General features: G+C 39.6%; 1 protein-coding gene across 3 annotated transcripts; it reads left to right on the top strand.

Annotated features, from left to right (window-relative positions):
* The first annotated feature begins 167 nt into the window (after window positions 1-167).
* vav1 (vav guanine nucleotide exchange factor 1) lies at window positions 168-19,346 on the top strand. Of its 3 annotated transcripts, none has more exons than XM_013913717.1 (29): window positions 168-361; window positions 616-711; window positions 806-922; window positions 4,328-4,444; window positions 6,513-6,571; window positions 8,193-8,258; window positions 8,690-8,798; window positions 9,418-9,510; window positions 9,915-9,983; window positions 10,099-10,202; window positions 10,299-10,398; window positions 10,514-10,609; window positions 10,710-10,778; window positions 10,868-10,954; window positions 11,049-11,134; window positions 11,222-11,357; window positions 11,460-11,569; window positions 12,113-12,214; window positions 12,348-12,442; window positions 12,530-12,552; window positions 12,718-12,754; window positions 14,816-14,952; window positions 15,715-15,801; window positions 16,039-16,070; window positions 17,241-17,351; window positions 18,086-18,173; window positions 18,354-18,483; window positions 18,880-19,031; window positions 19,119-19,346. In XM_013913717.1, exons 2-29 carry the CDS (start codon window positions 625-627, stop codon window positions 19,170-19,172), a joined length of 2,553 nt encoding a protein of 850 aa, XP_013769171.1. In that variant the 5' UTR covers window positions 168-361; window positions 616-624; the 3' UTR covers window positions 19,173-19,346. The 3 variants fall into 3 exon arrangements, with proteins under 3 accessions (XP_013769171.1, XP_005744576.1, XP_013769170.1); XM_005744519.1 differs by having other exon boundaries at window positions 9,415-9,510; window positions 15,715-15,780; XM_013913716.1 differs by having other exon boundaries at window positions 9,415-9,510.
* Window positions 19,347-19,444: the final 98 nt, after the last annotated feature.

Here is a 19,444-nt window from a genome sequence, read left to right as displayed (position 1 = left end):
TACTTGCTGCTTTTCTGTCTCATGTCTCACATACATTTTCATCAAGTCTCACTCTTTTTTTATCAGCTTGTGCCAGTTGTCACAACAGCAGCAGCAGCAGCAGCAGCAGCAGCTTTTTGAGTGTGTATGTGTGTGTGTGCGTGTGTGTGAGTGAGAGAGAGAGAGAGAGGGTGCGTCAGAGGAAAAAGGAAGTTGCGGGAAAAAAGTTAAAAGCCTTCAACACAGTGCAGCTCTGCAGAACACCCACCACGGAAGAACGACAGAACAAGAGCGCCGAAGTCTGAAAATGAGATAATGAAAGGAAGACAGGGAGGTTAACATCAGAAAGAACACATAGAAGTGCCGGGAGGAACCAGTGAAGGTAAGGACCGATGGTTAAATGGTCCTGCGTTGATTTGGACTCGTACGATCAGGTTTACTGAGACAGCGGCAACTTTTTTTTTTGTTGCATTGAGTTTCAACAAAGGTGTTTCACTGAATGACGGCGTGATAGGGATTGCTGAGTGTCTGCTGTGCGCCTTTCTGATTGAACATTCATTTTGCTCTCCATTTGATTGAACGCCGCATGTCTAAGTTCTGTCTGTGTGTTTGCCCTTTTTTCTATTTTTCATTCAGAAAACCAAGATGGAGCTGTGGCGGCAGTGCGCGATGTGGTTGATCGACTGCCGAGTTCTTCCAGAGAACCACAGGGTCACTCTGGAGGGTGCACAGGTAAATAAGCAGCGACACATTCATATTCACCTGTGTGTGAATACACAAACTCGTTTCAGTTCCTCAAATTAATTCTGTGTGTGCGCTATGACAGGTGTGCGACCTGGCTCAGGCTCTGAGAGATGGCGTGCTGCTCTGCCAGTTGCTCAACAACCTGCTGCCTCAGGCTGTCAACCTGAGAGAGATCAACCTACGCCCACAGATGTCGCAGGTAAGACACAATGCCAGAGACACACACATACGCACACACCCAGACTTTTTCCTGATGCATTTCCATAGGACATTGCTATTGTTACCACCATGGCTTACTGAGGCCCTGATGCTGCATGATAGGAAAATGCTTCAGTCATTATCGGTACATCCGGGAGCATGTAGTGATCAGGATAATGATAATGAAGGAGAACAAAAGGAGACAACTAGAAGACAAAGCGAAATAATAAATAAATGTTTAAAAAAAACTCTAAAATTTTTGTTATTTAATTATCTCTTTATACACAGGGGTTTTGTCAACATTTTCCAATTTAAAAATTTATTCTTCACTTTTATAGGATTTGGTGATACCAAATTGCTGCATTGTAATCCAGAATAGTCACAGCTCAGGAAAATTCAGGATTTGTGCTCGAAGCAAGACTCTTTGTGATATGTCAACTATTTTCTTATTTGACAATTAGAAACTTTTGGACTCATATGAACGACTTCGAAGCACCGTAATCGCACTGGCAGCTGGAAAGTGCTTTAATTTGATCATATTTCTACAGAGTATACTCCACAAGGGATATGATAAAAATACTTTCACCTCTTATCGTTTCACCTCACTTTGAATATGCCTAATATTTTGTGTATACCTTTGTTGTAGACATTCAAATGAGAAAACTGATACCATTCTATGGTTAGCTTAGCTTAGCATAAAGATAAGAAACAGGCTGTTTGTGTGAAATGGGAGCAGAAACAGCTGACTTCAGTTTTTGCAGAGATTTCACAAACTACAAGCAATGTTTTTGAGGTATGGCATGTGGTTAGGTGAACCTTTTTTTTCTGGATTGTAGCAGGCAGAATACTTTCCTATCTTCTTACATTTTCTGCTACACTACGTTAGCCAGGTGTTAGCTCCAGTACATTTACAACACAGACATAAGGACGTGATTTCTTATATATTGCTAATATATTCATTTTTAATACATACTTAAGCTATGCATTTTTTAAATATAACTCTCAAAAAGTCCTGTTGATTCCTGCCTACATTTCCTCGTCTTTTCAACTTTGTCCAAAAAATTGTTTTTGACAGTGCATTCAAGCTAAAAAACACATTAGCTAAAAAAAACAAAACAAAAAACAAAAGGGTTGAACGGCATGAGATAATTAAAAGGGTGGCAAATATGAGTTAAAAACATTTGAAAGACAGGATGGTAGAATATCATAACCTAAAGTAGAGTATGTTGGGCCTTTTTAAGCTGAAATCTTAAGAAGGCCCTCCTTACTGGAGATCTGCAAACAGTGCAGGAGTTAATGGCCTTTGACATATGCATGGGAAACTCTGGGAAATCCTATGAGGTCAAAAGTGGTTAAGAAACATCCGCTGATTAACAGAAGGCCGGACGTGTACACTGTGACGTAGACTCACAGGCGTATACAAATGTGCATACACACACACACACACACACACACCTGTTGACACAATTACACAATTAGACAATCTTGTCTGTGCTGTTGCAATAAGGATTATTTTAGTAGTGTAAAAACAAATACTTGATTGCATGTTAATGTGATCTCCTGGCAGGGCGACATGATGTGTGCAGCAGTATCAGTCAGAACTAAACGTTTCCCCTTTTCTCAAATTAGAGTTCCGCATTTCCCACTGCTGAAGAGACACAGAGAGAGAGACACACACACACACACACACACAGAGAGAGCAGGAAGTTATGTAAAGCGGCATATGTCTGACCACCATGTCAGTTGCACTGCACACTCTGCTCCGTGTGGTTTCTTCTGCAGTCATATTTTAGATGTCCTTCGAGCTGCTTCTTTTTAGTGGCACACATTTCAGCTCATTGTGCTTGATGGTTACGTGGTCCGTGCTGCTGATGAGTATTTACAGTCTGGTCAGGGCTGTAACAAAGCGAATGTGGAATCTAAGTGTTGAAAGAAAGACAGCAGCTTGTTCCTTCTCAAACAGGCTCGTTGGCTTTGAAGATATTTATTATTAATTTGTAATCTTTCAATTTTCTAAACTTGTCAAGTTTTTATTGATTTGTTACAATTGTAGCTAAAAAAGACGTGTTTTCTTTTCGACTGCTTTTGATTTGCTTCTAAATTATTTTTAACTATTGAGAGAAATCTTTTTTTTTTTAACTTGTTAATATAGTTCCTGTTTTCATGGATCTGTTCATTAACATTTCTGTTAATATTTTTGAACTACTAAATATTACACTAAATATATACTAAGTATTTGAGCACAGTCATAAAGGCTGATCACACGTTCCCAGAGCCCATTGTGGCATCATCAGTTGCTCGTTTCATTTGATTGTCACTTCTAAAAAACACGAGACATTTCGTAACTTAAACCATCTGTGTTTAACAAAGATTGGAGGTTTTGATGGCCTTCCAGTGAAAAATCACTATAACAGTGTTTTTGGGGGAAGTTTGTTCAAACATAAAACAGGAAAATATAGATTTCTGATAAGTAAGATAAGAAATACAGTCAACACCGCTGAAGACCAGGAAAAACCCAGTAGACCTGTTTCATGGTCATTCGGACACAAAGTATGGAGCTTTTCAGATCTTACTAATAATATTAATCAAGAGTTCTTCTCAGATTAAGTACAGAGCCTTAATTAATGTGATTACCAACACCTGTGTTTACCTACATATTTAAATCAGTGAGAAATAAGTCTGTTGAATTATACACATTTATTTAACTTGACTGATTGAAAAACAGATTACTCAGGATCCAGAGTAAGGCTAGAATACACTGTATGGACAAATGTACTGGACCACAGGAGCTGCTCGGCCATTTAAACCCATTACATGAAGCTCCCAGCGTACAGTTTTTGTGTTGATGTTAATGCCAGAGGTGGTTTGGAGCGCTGCAGTTATTGAGTCAGCAGAGTGTTGGAAATTTTAGTGCACCATGTATCCGTGTGTCTCTCAGCACTCTGTGACCTCGCTCTGTAACCTTATGTGCACCGAATCTTTGTAGCCGAGTTGCAGCATGTAGGAGGGAAGAAATCTCACAAATTATTACGATACCAACACATTCAGCGAGCTCTTTAGAACAACCCATGCTTTCATAAATGTTCAAGTCAAAGTCAACTTTATTGTCAGTTGTGCAATATGTGCGGGACATCCACGCGATCGAAATGCAGCTTCACTCTGATCCACACTGCACAAGCAGAATGCATCTAAAACAAAAACAACTAAATATGAGTTTAAATATTGCACTACTACATATTAAAGCCTAGATACAAGAGGTATGGCCCAATGCCTTTGCCCATATTTGTTATCATGTAAAAATTGCACATGTATATTTATGGTTATTTGGTTTATAGATCAGCTGAACTGAATTGAATAATATAACTTATTTAAAAAAGTGATGATTGTGTTTCTGTTTTTTTTTTAGTTCCTGTGTTTAAAGAATATCCGGACATTCCTGGGAGTTTGTCAAGACAAGTTTCATCTGAAGAAGAACGAACTATTTGAAGCCTTTGATCTGTTTGATGTTCGGGACTTTGGAAAGGTATCACCATGCAAAAATCTATCTTACGGACATATTCCCTGAGTTAATTTTAATTACTGATTAACTTTAAACAAAGTTGGGTTTGAATCTGCCCCGAACCATCCAGCACGTGTCTTCTCTCTCCTCACCCTTCCTTTCTTCTCTCCACTGCGCTATCACGATGAAGGCTAAAAGCTCCAAAGCTTTTGGCTTTACACTAAATGTAGTAAACAGGAAAAACTACATTCATGTTGTGACCACATTTTACGTTTGCTTTTGAAACAAATTCTCCAGGCACTCTTGCACTTTGGAGAATCGCACTACAGTTCTCCTGTAGATTTAGCTTGCCTCAGTGTCCCGTCATGCTGCCTCAGGCTGACTCTGTTTGACTGAGTTTGAGATCAGGTCCAGGCCATCATTTGTGGCACTCCTTGCTCCTCTTGTCCCAGAGGATAAGTGTTTATTACTTTGTGTCATCGTCTTTTTACGGTCGTTTATTTGCTGTATCTTGCACGGATGAAATCTCTTCCTGATGGTTACACGATGAATAAAAATTTAAACATCTGAAGAACCCAAAATTGTACCTGAAAGGGGAACTCATGATGCACTCTTAGCTCAGTCATTACGGCAGACGTCTAAAGTGAAGCATGAAGTCCTAACGCCTTACTGCAGCTTGCAGACACCCACAAAGCCCTAACAGGAAGTAGCTTGGTGATTTTCTAATGTGAAGTGTCAGAGCAAAGGCATGAATGCAGTACTCAACAGTTCTCTTTCACTTTCTATGCAGTGCAGCGATTTAAAGCAACCAAGAGTGGATTTGAAATGAGCACTTTTTTTTTGTCTGTGCAAGCTAAGATGAAGCCATGTCCTCAAAATGAGTCATCAGGACATTTTATTTTTGGAGGGGGGGTCATTTCACCAACTTTACAGTGTGTTACTGTCACTAAGCTTCTCGTTTCACTTTGCAGCTTCCACTCAGTCACCCATAACAATTTAATGTAGAAAACATGGGTGTGGTAGATCCTGTATACAAGTAAATAAAGTCCATCGGCACAAAACCTGCTCCGAGAGATATCTTATTATAATCTATTGCTTTATTAAACTGCTAACGCTTACCCGTCGGTGTGTGAGCTCTACTTTGCTGTTATAGCAGAGCTTGCATCACAAATTGCTTTTGATACAGCTTAGTTCAGTGGTTTCTAGCCATCATCTCAAAATTTAACATAGACATTTCTCTTAAGTGGAACTTCTGATAACCTATGGTGGATATAAGGATGAAAGAAGGGGTTGATGCATTTAAACAGAAAGCAAGCAGACAGCAGACGATGGGCTTAGCTAAGCATAAAACATTTTAGTATGGGAAACATCTGTTCTCTCACACAGCTGTTTGGATCTTTTTTAACCACCACTTCATCAGAAAGCTAATTAGTGTTTTCTATTGAATTCTCTGCTACTAAGATAGCAGTTTGAATTAGTTCACTGATTTCTTTTCCACAGGACTTCTCAGAACCACAGACTTTCACTTCTTGTTGCATCTTTACTCTTTTTTTCTGTCTTGAATGAAAGCAGAAATTAGACCGAAAAATGCTGACTGAGAAATGTATTCCTTAGTCCTTTTTTTTTTTTTTTTACTTAACCAGAAGTGTTGGAAGACAAGTTTCAGCTGAAACAAGTCAAGTGGCATCACACAGAAAGAAAACATGCTGAAAAGTGAAAAAGCGTGTCAAAGAAGCTCAAAATGTGTGACAAAAACAAACTGCCCCTTACTTACTTGGTTAGTAAGTTATAAACCAACATTTAAACTCGCTAATACATGCTTTCCTTTAAACAAAGAGCGTTCACTTTCATTTTAACCACTGTTTTTGTATGTTTCTGATCACATTTCACATGAAATTTCAACACCCACCGTGATTATGCTCTTTTTAATTGAACTGTCAAACAGAGCGAGAGTGAAACTAGGCCATTATTTAGTGTTCACATTTAAAGTGTTAAACAGTTTTACAGTTTCTCTGCCAGTGTGTGTTCCCACACTCTGTACAAGATTGTTAATTGTGTACTATACTTCTTTGTGTGTTTCTGTCTGTGTAAGGTCATAGATACGTTGTCCACCCTGTCTCATTCGTCCATTGCTGTCCAAAGAGGATTTCAGTAAGTACATTCCTGCCTGTAACTAAAATTGAAGTTTAAAGGGACCACTTGTGCTAACTGCTAAGTCCATGCTTGTATTCTTAGACTATCACCTTCCATCCAGCTCTCCTTTTAAGGCGACTTTCTTATGATAAGCCCTCATATCCTAATCATATTCAGGATATCTGATCCAGTGTTGTGCAATACTGGAAATTTTGGTCTTGATCTCATGCCAAATAAATACAGGGCCAGTACTGCCAATACCAGTAGCAATACCCGTAACTTAAAAAGGCAGCTCATGTATGGGAGAGCAGTGTGTCATGAATTTTTAGATGAATCATCATCAGTTCGCAAATTCTGAACACATTTTAATGACCACCAAATCACCGTGAGTTTTACTTTCCACAATAATGGGTTAACACAACAAAACACAACTTTCAGCTTTTGGGGTATTTAAATGTGCCAGTCTCCAAAGCACTTTGGGTCAGCTTCTGTTGTGTAAATGGGCTATAAGCTATAAATAAAATAGATGTGACAGTCAACACAAAAAGTTTCAGACATTTTTCATGGTGCACGTCTGAGGTATATTCTCTCATTTCCCAAAAAAAGAATTAATGTAAAGCAGTCGATTACATACTGGACTTAGAGCATAGAAACAATGTATCGATTCTATCATGCTACTATCGATTTGATACCAATACTATTGTTGGTGCCGATATTTGGATCGACCTACCTTTAATGCGATCTCACTGACATCATCCAGAGCCAAACGTAGCAACAAATGCCTTTAAATGCAATTGTAAAAAGCTTTATCTGCATTTTTAAATTTGTAGTATTTTATTAATTATCTGATGTGTGTTTTATCTGTTAGTGTGAAGCATTTATTATTTGTCTGTTTGCTTCCTTGAAATATTTGGGGTTTATAGAAATCACACAGACGATTTCGTTGCTGGCAGAAAGAAAACAGATGCGTTGGCAGAGAAGGGAGAAGTAACTTGTTTAAGATGGTCAACTTTTTTTTTTATAATAAATGTCCTAATCATAACTGTTTTCTGTAGAAATGTGGAAATTATGGAGTTTTAAATAACTAGTCTCAAATGGTTTATTGCACAACATGAAATTATACCCTTATCCTACCACGTGGATGTGAAAGTGCTTACTTGGGATTACTTTTTTGTTGGTCTGTGGCCATGCCACCCTAAAAGCGAGAATATAATATTTATACAACTGAAATTGGTTATATGGACCAGAGACTTGTGGCTGTTTTTTTTCTTAGGCTGAAAGTTGGTGTAGCAGATAACAGCACTTCCTCAGTGCCAGATAAGACTGTTGTTTCTTAACTTGACAGAACGTTCCCGAAAGTTTCAAGTTTTGTAACTCATTAATTTAAGTGGCATTTAATCTTTATATTTTGAGCACAACAGGTTTTTGTTAGATTTCTGGGCACTTAAAAATTTAAATCCTTTCCATTACCATTAAATACGCCGGCTCATCAGGAAGTCAGCACCACAGTAATGGGGTTTTGTCCTTCAGCCTGGAACCTAAATTCATGCTTAATTACTAATATTATATTAACCTTTATTCAGTTGTAATTTTCACTCTCTTTTTTGTTGCTTTAACACACTCACCTTCCCTTCAACAGGCCTTTTCCTTTAGAGGGATGCACTCTTGATGAGGAGATCTACAGCGGCCTGTCTGACCAGATAGAGTAAGCCTTTTTCTCTATAATGTCTAAATGGAGGGAGAGAGATTGTTTTAAATAGCTGCCAATTTTTCTCTCTCTCTTTTTGTTGAGGATTTTCCTATAAAACTTTAACATCTTCACAAGGAAATGCTTTCATAATGCCACATTTTGACCTGTAGAAAAGTTCAAAATACTCAAACAGAAAACTACCAGCAAAAATTCTGCATTATTTTACTTTTAAGAATTAAATTTAAGAGTCTTGTCAGGACATTTTGAATTTTAATTGAATCAAACTGGGAGATGTGATGGTTTATTGCAAGTGGAGAAATGTTATATTCCACCAGCTATACAGGTGGTGTACAGGTTAGTGACGCTCCGTATACAGCACAGATATATTTAAGAAAAAAAGCCAAAGGTGATAACAGTAAGTACTTTGCATGTGTTTTGTGTATTAGTGATACAGTGGATGAAGATGATGACTTGTACGACTTTGTGGAGGATGAGGAGAACGAAGGAGATGAGATCTATGAAGACTTGATGAGGACAGATGAACCGCCTGAAACTGTGAGTGGTTCCCATGTGACCTGTAACCTGCAACAAAAAGGAGGGTGTAGCCTTCACTTGCAACCTGCAAACTTTGCAGGTCTTCCAACAAAGTACTTCTGCACTAAAATCTGGGTTTCACTGTGTTTCTTATCACCTCATGTGAGGCTATGACTTGGTAGGCAGAGTAGTCCGCATATCAAAGACTCTTAATCAGATTAGAGTTTTACTTGCAGATGTCTAATATATACACCTTCACCCGAAGCATGTTATTTTAGATTTTTTAGAAACCTTTTAGTCAGAATTATTCAGTAAGAAAAGAGCAAGAAGGACAGTTTGAAATATTAAATACAATTTTGTGTAGCAGGAATAATAATTTTTCTTTGTCTTTCCAATCTTATTAATGTTCTTAAAACCTCCTTTGGTTTTTGAAAGTCTTTGTGGGTCAAGGAACCGCAGTGCCTCAGAGCCTATGTGCCAAAGTTTTCTGTTTGACTTTGATAGGGGTTGATTAAACTTCTCTGTTAATGTTTAAATAACTACTGCCACTTAAACACCATAACCCATTTCTTTTGTATAAGGCAAGTACAAACAAAAGCAAAAAAACCCTCATTTGACGTTTTTTTGTGCCCTTTAGCAGCAGAAAACTGGTGTGGACAAGAGAGAGTGCTGCCTGCAGGAGATCAGACAGACGGAAGAGAAATACTCAGAAACACTGCAATCTATACTACAGGTGTGCACACACCCACAGTCTGATCAAAGAAGATCGGTGCATTCATATGCCAATAAAAAAAACGACTCATAATGACGATGACAGAGCCCATTTTAAAAGACATAAAGGAGCTGGGGGAGAAAAAATGTGAATTTCTGAGATCTTTTAAACTTGACACAAAAATGTTTTAATATTTCTGAAATTCAAAGATCACACATTTAAAAAAAAAAAAGAAATCTGAATTTCTGTGAAATTAAAATCACAAATTTGCAAAAAACATTTTTCCGTAAGTAACAACATCACTTTTTATACACCTGTTCCACACCTCTTTCAATCCTTCATCATACATCACAAGCACACAAGTATAGAGAACTCATGCACAAAAAAAAATTAAAAATAACACTCATACTCGCTCTTCTGTGCAGCACTTTATGAAGCCTCTTCAAAGGTTTCTCCAGCCACAAGACATTGAAAGTATCTTCATCAACGTACAGGTAAAGAAGGTGTTTACCTCTACACCTGCATGATATACCCACTTCATGGAAAACCTTTGTTTACATAGTGTGTGTGTGTGTGTGTGTGTGTGTGTGGGGGGGTGTGTGTGTGTAGGATTTGAATAAGACCCATTCTGAATTGCTAGAAGAAGTTCAGAACTCTATCCTAAATAATGGAGCCAGGAATCTGTTCCAGGTGTTTGTGAACTACAAGGAGAGGTATATCGCTCGTGCAGAGACACACACACAGATCCACTTGTTTCTCTTACAAACAAATGTGTGAAAAATATGTTTATGTATCCCATCTCTCGCCAGGCTGTTACTGTACGGTCGTTACTGCAGTCAGGTGGAGGCGGCAACAAAACACCTTGACAAGCTTTCAAATGCGAGGGAGGATATCAGGATGAAACTGGAGGTGAGGAGGAAACACACGCTCCATTTTAGACATATTTAAATAACTTCATGCAAATTTATTTGATCATCATTTCTTGTTGTTTAATACTAGTTCGCTCTGTCTGTCTCTCTCTCAGGAGTGTTCAAAGAGAGCAAACAGTGGACGTTTTTCTCTACGAGATTTACTCATGGTCCCCATGCAGAGAGTCCTCAAATACCACCTGCTATTACAGGCATGTGTTTATACTTCATACATGGTACTTACTGTATCTTCAGTTTCCAGTTGGTTTTATCCAGCAGCTTTAATTTGCCGTGGCTTGCTTGTGTCTGCAGGAGCTGGTAAAACACACCACTGACTCAACAGAGAAGGAGAACCTGCGAACAGCTCTAGATGCCATGAGAGTAAGTGTGTGTATTTGTGTATTTCTACTTGTATGTAACCTGAAGGTATGATACTTTATCCTCGTGCATGCATGTGTGTGTGTTTCCAGGATCTGGCGCAGAGTGTTAATGAGGTGAAACGAGACAATGAGATCATCAAGCAAATCACCACATTTCAGCTTTCCATAGAAAACATGGTGCGGTTACACTATTTCATTTTTAATGAGTCTCTCTTTGGTTGTTGTTTGTATTTCCTTTCTGCTCATCCTCCCTCTCGTCCTCCTTCCTCAGACTCAGTCTCTAGCTCTCTACGGTCGTCCCAAAATCGATGGAGAACTAAAGATTTGCAGCTCAGAGAAAAGATCGAAACAGGACAGGTGCGTGTGTGGCTGACGCATGTCTCATCTGATATGTTACAAGCTGTTGTTTGACGTTGCGTTTGTGTGCGCTCTGCTGTTTGTCAGGTACGCGTTCCTCTTTGATAAAGCCGTGTTTATTTGTAAGAAAAAGAGTGGAGAAACTTTTGAGCTGAAAGAGATCATTGAACTACACAGCTACCAGATACGAGATGAAACCACAGGAGAGAAGGACAATAAAAAGGTCTCCAAATCTGCACTGAGACACCTGTTACACACAAAACAAGATCGGCATAAGGCATCTCAATAGGACTGACTGTGTGTGTGTGTTTTTGTATGTGAACAGTGGTCCTATTTGTTCCTCTTGCTGGATTGCTACGGAAGGTCTGGCTATGATTTATTCTTCAAAACCAGAGAACTGAAGAAAAAATGGCTGGAACAGTTTGAGATGGCTCTGTGAGTATTAAATGTGGACGTACAGCTGAGCACTAAAAACAGCAATCAGAGAACTATGAAGAATATTTAGCAGCTAAAGTTCCAGAAACTATACTCAGACTTATAGACTAAAAAAAACCAGTGAGCTCTTTCAAAACACCTCAATATGTCAGCAAACCAGAGCTGGGATAAGTTGCTGCAGGTTTTAGGTTGTTAATTGTTTTTTCCTCCATAAATTACATTTATGTAATTTAATATTGGACTTTTGTGTTGTCGAACATACAAAATAAGAAGCGGATCTGAAAAAGGTTGGACATGGAAACGTTTAGTTTTATGGATTTCTGTTGTTGATTTAACGCATCAACCTGCTATTTGTTACATTATTTGCAGTCTCACTGCACTGGCTTTGACTGCTTTTTCATCGCCAGTCTCTCTAAACGGATACCTTATGATTTGTACTTTTACCAGAGTGAAAGTACCAAAGTATCTGGCACTGAAAAGCAGCTGTTTGAATGCCTACTTCCCCCCAGCTGAGGTCAAAACAGTTTCGCTTTATGCTTACAGGTCAAATATGAGTCCTGAGAACTCCACAGCAAATAACCATGACTTCCAGATGCACTGCTTTGAGGAAACCACCTCCTGCAAAGCTTGCTCAATGTTGTTAAGGTACTTCTGTTATTCTATTATTCCTCCAACTAGTTAACAAGTTAGCTCCTGTGGAACTGTATTAACAAGTTAACAAAAAAAAGAAAAGAAAAGGAATCTCCTCTAAAGGTAAAATTTCTCAATGTGTCTGCAGGGGGATATTTTTTCAGGGCTATCGCTGCACTCGCTGTAAGATGGCAGCACATAAAGAATGTTTAGGCAGAGTACCCGCCTGTGGACGAAACTCAGGTCTGTATACGTGCACACATGCATATGTATGTGTTTAAACACCGCTTCTAATTAGTCTAATGATCAATTCTGCTTTTAAAATTACAGATCATTCTGTTTCTGCAAAAAAGGTATGTCTACATATATTTCATACTGTAAACTTCCAGCTCAGCTGGTGGATAAAGCCTCTTTGGGCTTTTTATTCCCACTATTGTACGTGCCAGTTTTAATGGATGGATGTTCTTTGGGACTTGCGCAAAACTTTGCTTCACCGTTTCTTTCTTTTGCTCCTGCAGAATAAAGCTCAAAGGTCCTCTGGTCATTCCAGCATTGGTAAGCAATTCATGATATATCAGCTTATAAAGCTTACTTCTACCAGCATGTTGAAAGCATACAGCACAAGACTTTCAGGTTCTGACGTTATGTTTTTGTTCAACACTCAAATATAAAGCTGTAGCGATGTGTCTTCCCTAGTTATAACCTACATACAATTCATATATCTTGTGAGTTGTGTTATCATAAAAGTGCTTTGTTTGTTTGTAAAGTTATAACCAAATCTATATATAGTGACCATTTTTAAAAGCCTCTCTGCCATCAGCTTTAATCTCTCTGTGATCTTCTCTGATAAAGACCCATACCCTATTATGTCGGACAGCTAGAACTTCAGCAGGACAATTATCATTTTCTCCTCTATTAGCAGCAGAGTTCACCATAAATAATTCAGATAGTTATATATCACATTATCAGCAAGTATTCCCAGTCTGCTTTTCCTGCCTGTATGGTTGTATTTTATTGTGATGTGTTTAACGGTGATCTATTTTCTATAAGACACTAAGTGCAAAGTGACATAGGCGCTTGCAACCATGCTGACTAAAATAGATCGCAGCGTGTTAACAATCTGTAACTAATCTGTCTGACTGATTGCAGTCAGTATAAGTTTGACTGTGACTTTTTTGAGAGCCATCAGGTGGCTGGTTAATTCAGTTAAGGTTGAGAGTGTTGCACACTTAATCTCTGGTCACCCCGACTGCTTGCGGCTGTTGACTGAGCAACCTGAGTTTTTTCCTCGTCAAAAGAAGGTATTTTTTACTGTAGTGTGTCTGTGTGCACGGGGTCTTATTGTTTACATCTGCACTGATTTATATTAGAGGGTATGGCTGTCTCTGTTCTTACATGTGCATAAGAGTAAAGCATAAAGCAGGAAGAACAGCAACAAAAGCTCAGCACAGAACGGAGTAGAGATCGTCAGACACAGAATGAAAAAGAGTGGGGTGGAGGTGGGTTGCAGAGTGGCTTGCTGCAGCTGCAGGATTAAATAACCCCACTTTATGAGGTTTGCCTGCTGAGTCATCTGTTGTTGTGAGCTGGCATAGAGATCAGCTGGTCTTCTGGAAATGCGACGGAACTAAACTTTGCAGCCTGTCTGATTCATTTTCTTTGACGCTGATAATCTTATCGCTAGATGCACGTTTTAATACCTTATCTTTTTGCCTCTTGACCAGAAGAAGATTATTTCCCTTACTAAGAAGGCATAAGCATGGCAGATAGCTCCACCTTTTTGATTCTGAAGATTTTTTCTTTCTGACGCAACCTCAAAGAGATTTATGTTTGTAATGCGATGTCTCAACTTTAGGAATTTACGAAAGCCCACGGAGTGACCAATGGATTTTTAGGTTTCATTTTATGTAATATTTCAAAAGTCATGACTGAACTGTGACTCACTGGTTGTAATGACTGGAATAAAAGCAACACTCTTGTAAATATTTTCATTCTTACTCTTTTTGTTTTGTCAATCAGAGTCCTGAGGTCAATATCTTGGTTTATCTCCCTCCAGTTCTGCCCAGAAACATCACAGCAAGTGATTTAGCTTCACCTGTCAAACATATCAGTGTACTATACCCCCAACCCGATTTATTCAAGTTGCATAACAGGGCTGGTAAATAAATGAGGATGGTTCGCTTACGTCTGAATGAAAGTGCTTTCCCCTCATTCCCTTCGTTTTTTTATTCTTACCGATTGAGCCGTGAGTTCAGTACTTGCAGCGAATGAGATGTTCTCACAGTCTTCTTTTCTGAGCCCTCTTTTAAGGTAGAAAATATCAGAGCGACAACCATTAACTAGTTTGTGGACTATTTTCAACCAATTTATGCATGTTGATGGGAACCCCACTCGTGTGTGGTTAATGGTAGCCCAGTTTAATTTATCTAAACGGAGCATCATGGTAGGCGGGGATAGGGGATGTTTTTGGTAAACTTTGTCTATCTGAAATTAAAGGTTTTTAAAAATATGCAGAGAATAGTTTGATCCAGTTTGATTCGTTTTTCCGGGAGTACTTGCCTTATTGCAGCTCTTCCAAATATCACAACCTCTCCTTTTTCCTCTTTCTGCTGTCAGGATATCCTAAGATGGAGGTAAATCAGGAGTATTATGGCATGCCGCCGCCTCCTGTGGGCTTCGGCCAAGCGCTTCATCTCTCCAGAGGGGACGTCATTGAGCTGACCCGCGCTGACGCAGAGCTGCCCTGGTGGGAGGTAGGCCTAAAAAACATAGCCATATACATGCACTCCATTCTGCATTCAGTAAACTGAAGAAGGGGAGGGGTGAGGGGGGGTCATGCATTATTTTTTAGACTTTTCAAGGCTCGTTTCCTGTGGTTACCGTGTAGGTGTGAGAGGCTTTTGTCTTTTTTCAGTGTCTTTTGACATTTTCCTCTCTGCGTCTCAGTCTTCCACTTCCTCCCTCGTGCCAAACCTGCACTTGTATCTGCATGCAGTCGCGATGCTGTGTGACAGTTTTGATTTGGAAAATAAGCGTAATCTGACGGCAGAAATCCACAGAGCCGCTCAGGTTTCGCGGCCGTGCTTTTTGTTCCCGCTGGCTCACTGTGGCACAGTTTACTGAAAGTTTCATTCATGAGAAAGAAAGCATGCGCTGAGAAGAGTGAAAAACCTTCATGCGTTTGAACCGTCTCATAAATGGGCTCAACACAGTGTCTGTGATTTTATCCATCAGGACTTTAAAACATGTCGCAGTGAAATAGTTTTTAACATTTTGTTAATAGTTAACCAAAAAAAATTGATTCACAAATCAGGTGTCAGCCAGCTCTTTCATGCTTCACAGTACTTCCTCATTAAACCTCTGCTTACATATTTTTGATGTGTGACTTACCTCAGATTGCTATCTTTTGTATATGAGTAAATATTTTTACAATTGGGGTCGATTGCTTGATTTACCCTTCAGTGACTGATCGGTTGACTCAGTCTGATCATGTTATTTTCTATTATGTGACATAGGGAAGAAATCTAACCAGTGGTCTAATGGGATGGTTCCCTTGCCAAAAGGTTCAGCCCTACCTCACTGTGAGTACAATCCAGCAGCCAGTAAGCACCCTACCTTTTCCATTTTGAAAACAAAACAACATTTTCAAATAGATTTAATTTCCCAGAAAGGCATAAGCTCAGAACAGCAAACAAATAACTGACTAAATTTAGCACAGCCAAGTGGTTTTTGTCAGCTTGCATATTCCTGTAAAGAAAACAAACATTAAGCAGAAGGAAATGAAAACTTGTTATCAGCCATTTTATATGTGACTTTTCTATGATCTCACTACTTTCCAGAGGCCACCCCAAGACCTATCTGGCTTCAACTGGTGAGTATTGACAGGAACGGGGCAGAATTGCTCGCTCGCCGAGCTTCTGCTTACCTTGGTTAACCATGATCTGATTTTTTTTTTTTACAGTGCTGCAGTGTTTGCAAAACTCAGTGGGAAACACCACTGAGCCGACACATAGAGTAGTACTAGTTAACAGACGCAAAAGCAGAACCCGATACTGAAAATTACAGGCGTTTTAATGGCAGCGTTTGGAACACTCTGTAACGCTCAAACTGATGGGATGTACCGTACACTGTGGTGATATGTGATTCGCCCCCAGGCTCGTGTTGATGACGATGACGACGGCATTCTGAGCCCTTAAAGTAGTGATTATAAACAGCTTTTTAATCACATCATTGCCCTCCTGAAGGACAGCGTGTTAGAAAATGTGTCAGTTTGGCGACACCTGGTGGTAATGAAAAGTATGACATTAAGGACAGGAAAGTGAACACGACTGATCATGTACAGTCAGACAACATAATTTTTCTTATAAACAGAGCTTTCCATTATCAAAATAATTGATCAGAGTTTGTAGAGAACAACATCGGCTTAAAGCTCGTTTGAAAGTATTTTTCAGAATTATGTACGCTTGTGCAGGGAAATGCAACCGATACATTTAATTTGATAGCTTTTTAAGATGTGGTTAAGGTGTGAACTGATGGGCTTTCAACTAAAGCATTGGACTAAGTGTAGCCTACTATTTTTCTTTATACAGTCTTTCTGGTAAAAACCCCTAAAGGCAAAGCTTCTTCCACTAGCTGTCAGCGAAGAGCGAAGCCAGAGGTGTTTTGTTTTAGGGCTACCCACTTTAATGAAATATCTCACAAATGTCTTCAGGGGATTTCTTCATATTTGGCTCAAAGCTTGCCATACTGACCATTTTTCACATTTGTCTGGATCCTAAATTTTTAACACTTTGGTGCTGTTTGTGAAATGATTGTTTCTTTGTAATGACACTCATATTTGAATCATTGTCTGCTCTCACGTCTATAACTGTCAAAGAAGGCCAAGTAATGCTGTAGTGACAAAGTGTGTGTTTGATAGCAGTGTAACTTGATTGGTCTTGTGACTGTTGTCAAAAAATAACTGTGTGAATTAATGTTGCAGAGGCTACAGTATTCACTCAAAATAAAAACTGACGCTCTCGTTCTCTCTGTGTGATTGAAGGTTTGCAGGAAACATGGACCGCACGGCTGCCAAAAACCTATTAATGTCCCGCTCTGATGGTACCTTCCTCGTGCGGCAGAAAGATGGAGGAGAGTATGCTATCAGCATTAAGTAAGACATATATCAGTTAAAGTACTGTTTGATTATCTATCTGTTGATTTGAAGATGGCCAAATTACAAGCAATTTTTTTAAATATTCTATTATTGGTCCGATTGCATTTCAAACCTTAATTGTTAAAGGATAAGCTGCATATCTGCCCTAAAACAATAAGAAAGAGCACTTTTTTTTTGCACACGCTGGAGAGATTATATATCTCGACTGGCCAAGCTAGAGGAGGTGGCTGGGGAGAGGGAGGTCTGGGCTGCTCTGCTTTGGCTGCTGCCCCCGCGACCTGGCCCCTGGATAAGCGGAAGAAAATGGATGGAAGGATGAACATCTTTTTGCATCAAAGGAGCATTTAACTTAATAAAATCATACAAAACGTCATCAGGAAATATACTGCATTGTCATCCTCTTGTAAAATAAACCTCCTCTTTAAAAAGTTCCCCATCCAAAAAACGGTTTGGAAATTTGGAGATGTTTCACCAAACACGTGTAATGCGTAAATGTGCAGTAAACGAAGTATCACTTCCTCTCAAAACCAAGGGAAACAATCCAGACTGACAAAGCATTTAATGCATGATCTGTTTATAATTCATGAGCCAACAAAATCCATTCATCTTTGCAGAAGTGAAAAATTCTCGATTCTGTCGTTGGAGAGCCATCGCTGTGTTTGCCGTTCAGCCTCCACGTGGACTGAGTTCCCAGACTGTGGCTTTTAATATTCACCTCTCTCCTCCCTCAGGTTCAACATGGACATCAGACACATTAAGATCACCTCTAGTGAAGGCCTCTACCGCATCAACGACAAGAAGGCCTTCAAGGAGCTAGTAGTAAGTCATACACAGTCATAAAGCTGAAGCACTGCCTCAGAGCAAGAGAAACCAAACCTACCGCTGAACATTATCTTTAGTGCTGGATTGCTGACCTCAGCTCCTCCTCTCTAACCACAACTAACATCTCTCTTACGTTTCTCACGCTTCTTTTCTCCTCCCGCCCCCCTCCCATATTAGGAGATGATTCAGTATTACCAGCAGACCTCATTGAAGGAGTACTTTAAGGACCTGGACACCACACTTTGTATACCTTTCAAACAACCGGAGCAAAGCAACCTGTCTGACAACATGCCCAATTTCACACCAGGTACAGAAGATCTCCATCACCTCCTACAGTCCTCACTGTGATCACCAAAGTCGTCCTCTGTGACTTGCAAATGTCTGTGCAAAATGACAGAGCAACCCACCTCCTAGTTTTGGAAGTGCAGATCACTACAGATCATGGAGCTCTCATATTCATTTTTATCACGTTTCTTTATTTTGAACAAAAGCAAGAGTCTAGAAATGACTTTATGATAGCCGCATGAGTTCTTTTTGCCATCTCCAGTCTTTATTGTAAGTTAAAATCTGCTTTAACTCTGTTTAACATGAGTGGTGATGATAACGCTCATGAAAACTCCTCTGCGAGGAATGGGGTAAGACTGTTTCCCCAAAACTATTCCTTTAAGCTGTTCCATGCTGCAATGTGGGCTCTGTCTCACAGGGGGCAGCATGAGGAGCTTTGGCGTCGCAAGGGCCAGGTATGACTTCTCGGCCAGGGACCGCTCCGAGCTCTCGCTGCGGGAAGGAGACACCATCAAGATCCTTTCCAAGAAGGGTCACAGTGGCTGGTGGAAAGGAGAGGTGTACGGCCGGGTGAGAGCACGGAAAAAAATGTAAAAAATATTTTTTTATTTTATTTGCTGTTTTCTTGTCTGACCTGCACTGCTCCTGTGTTTCCAGGTGGGGTTCTTTCCAGCCAACTATGTGGAGGAGGATTACTCTGACTACTGCTGATGTTCCTATGGATGTGATATGTAGACTCGTTCTCGATGTGTAGGGGTTCTGTGTGAGGGACTGCATTAACCAACATGCAGGAGTGTGGCTGTGTGTATGAACGAGAATGCCAGTAGCTACTTGTGATTATGTGATGAGTGTCTAGTGATGTGAATAAAATCTCTGTTCAGCCAGCTTGATGATGTCTGGTTCATGTATGGATTTTAACCATATCATTATATCTACTCGAAATTTACAGTTTACAACACCACCTCTGTGTTGTTTTTAAGCTC

Source organism: Pundamilia nyererei, unplaced genomic scaffold, assembly GCF_000239375.1.
Source record: "Pundamilia nyererei isolate P.nyererei 1_Seehausen unplaced genomic scaffold, PunNye1.0 scaffold00145, whole genome shotgun sequence".
In the NCBI taxonomy this organism is placed as follows: domain Eukaryota; kingdom Metazoa; phylum Chordata; class Actinopteri; order Cichliformes; family Cichlidae; genus Pundamilia; species Pundamilia nyererei.
This window is presented reverse-complemented; position numbering and strand designations above follow the sequence as displayed.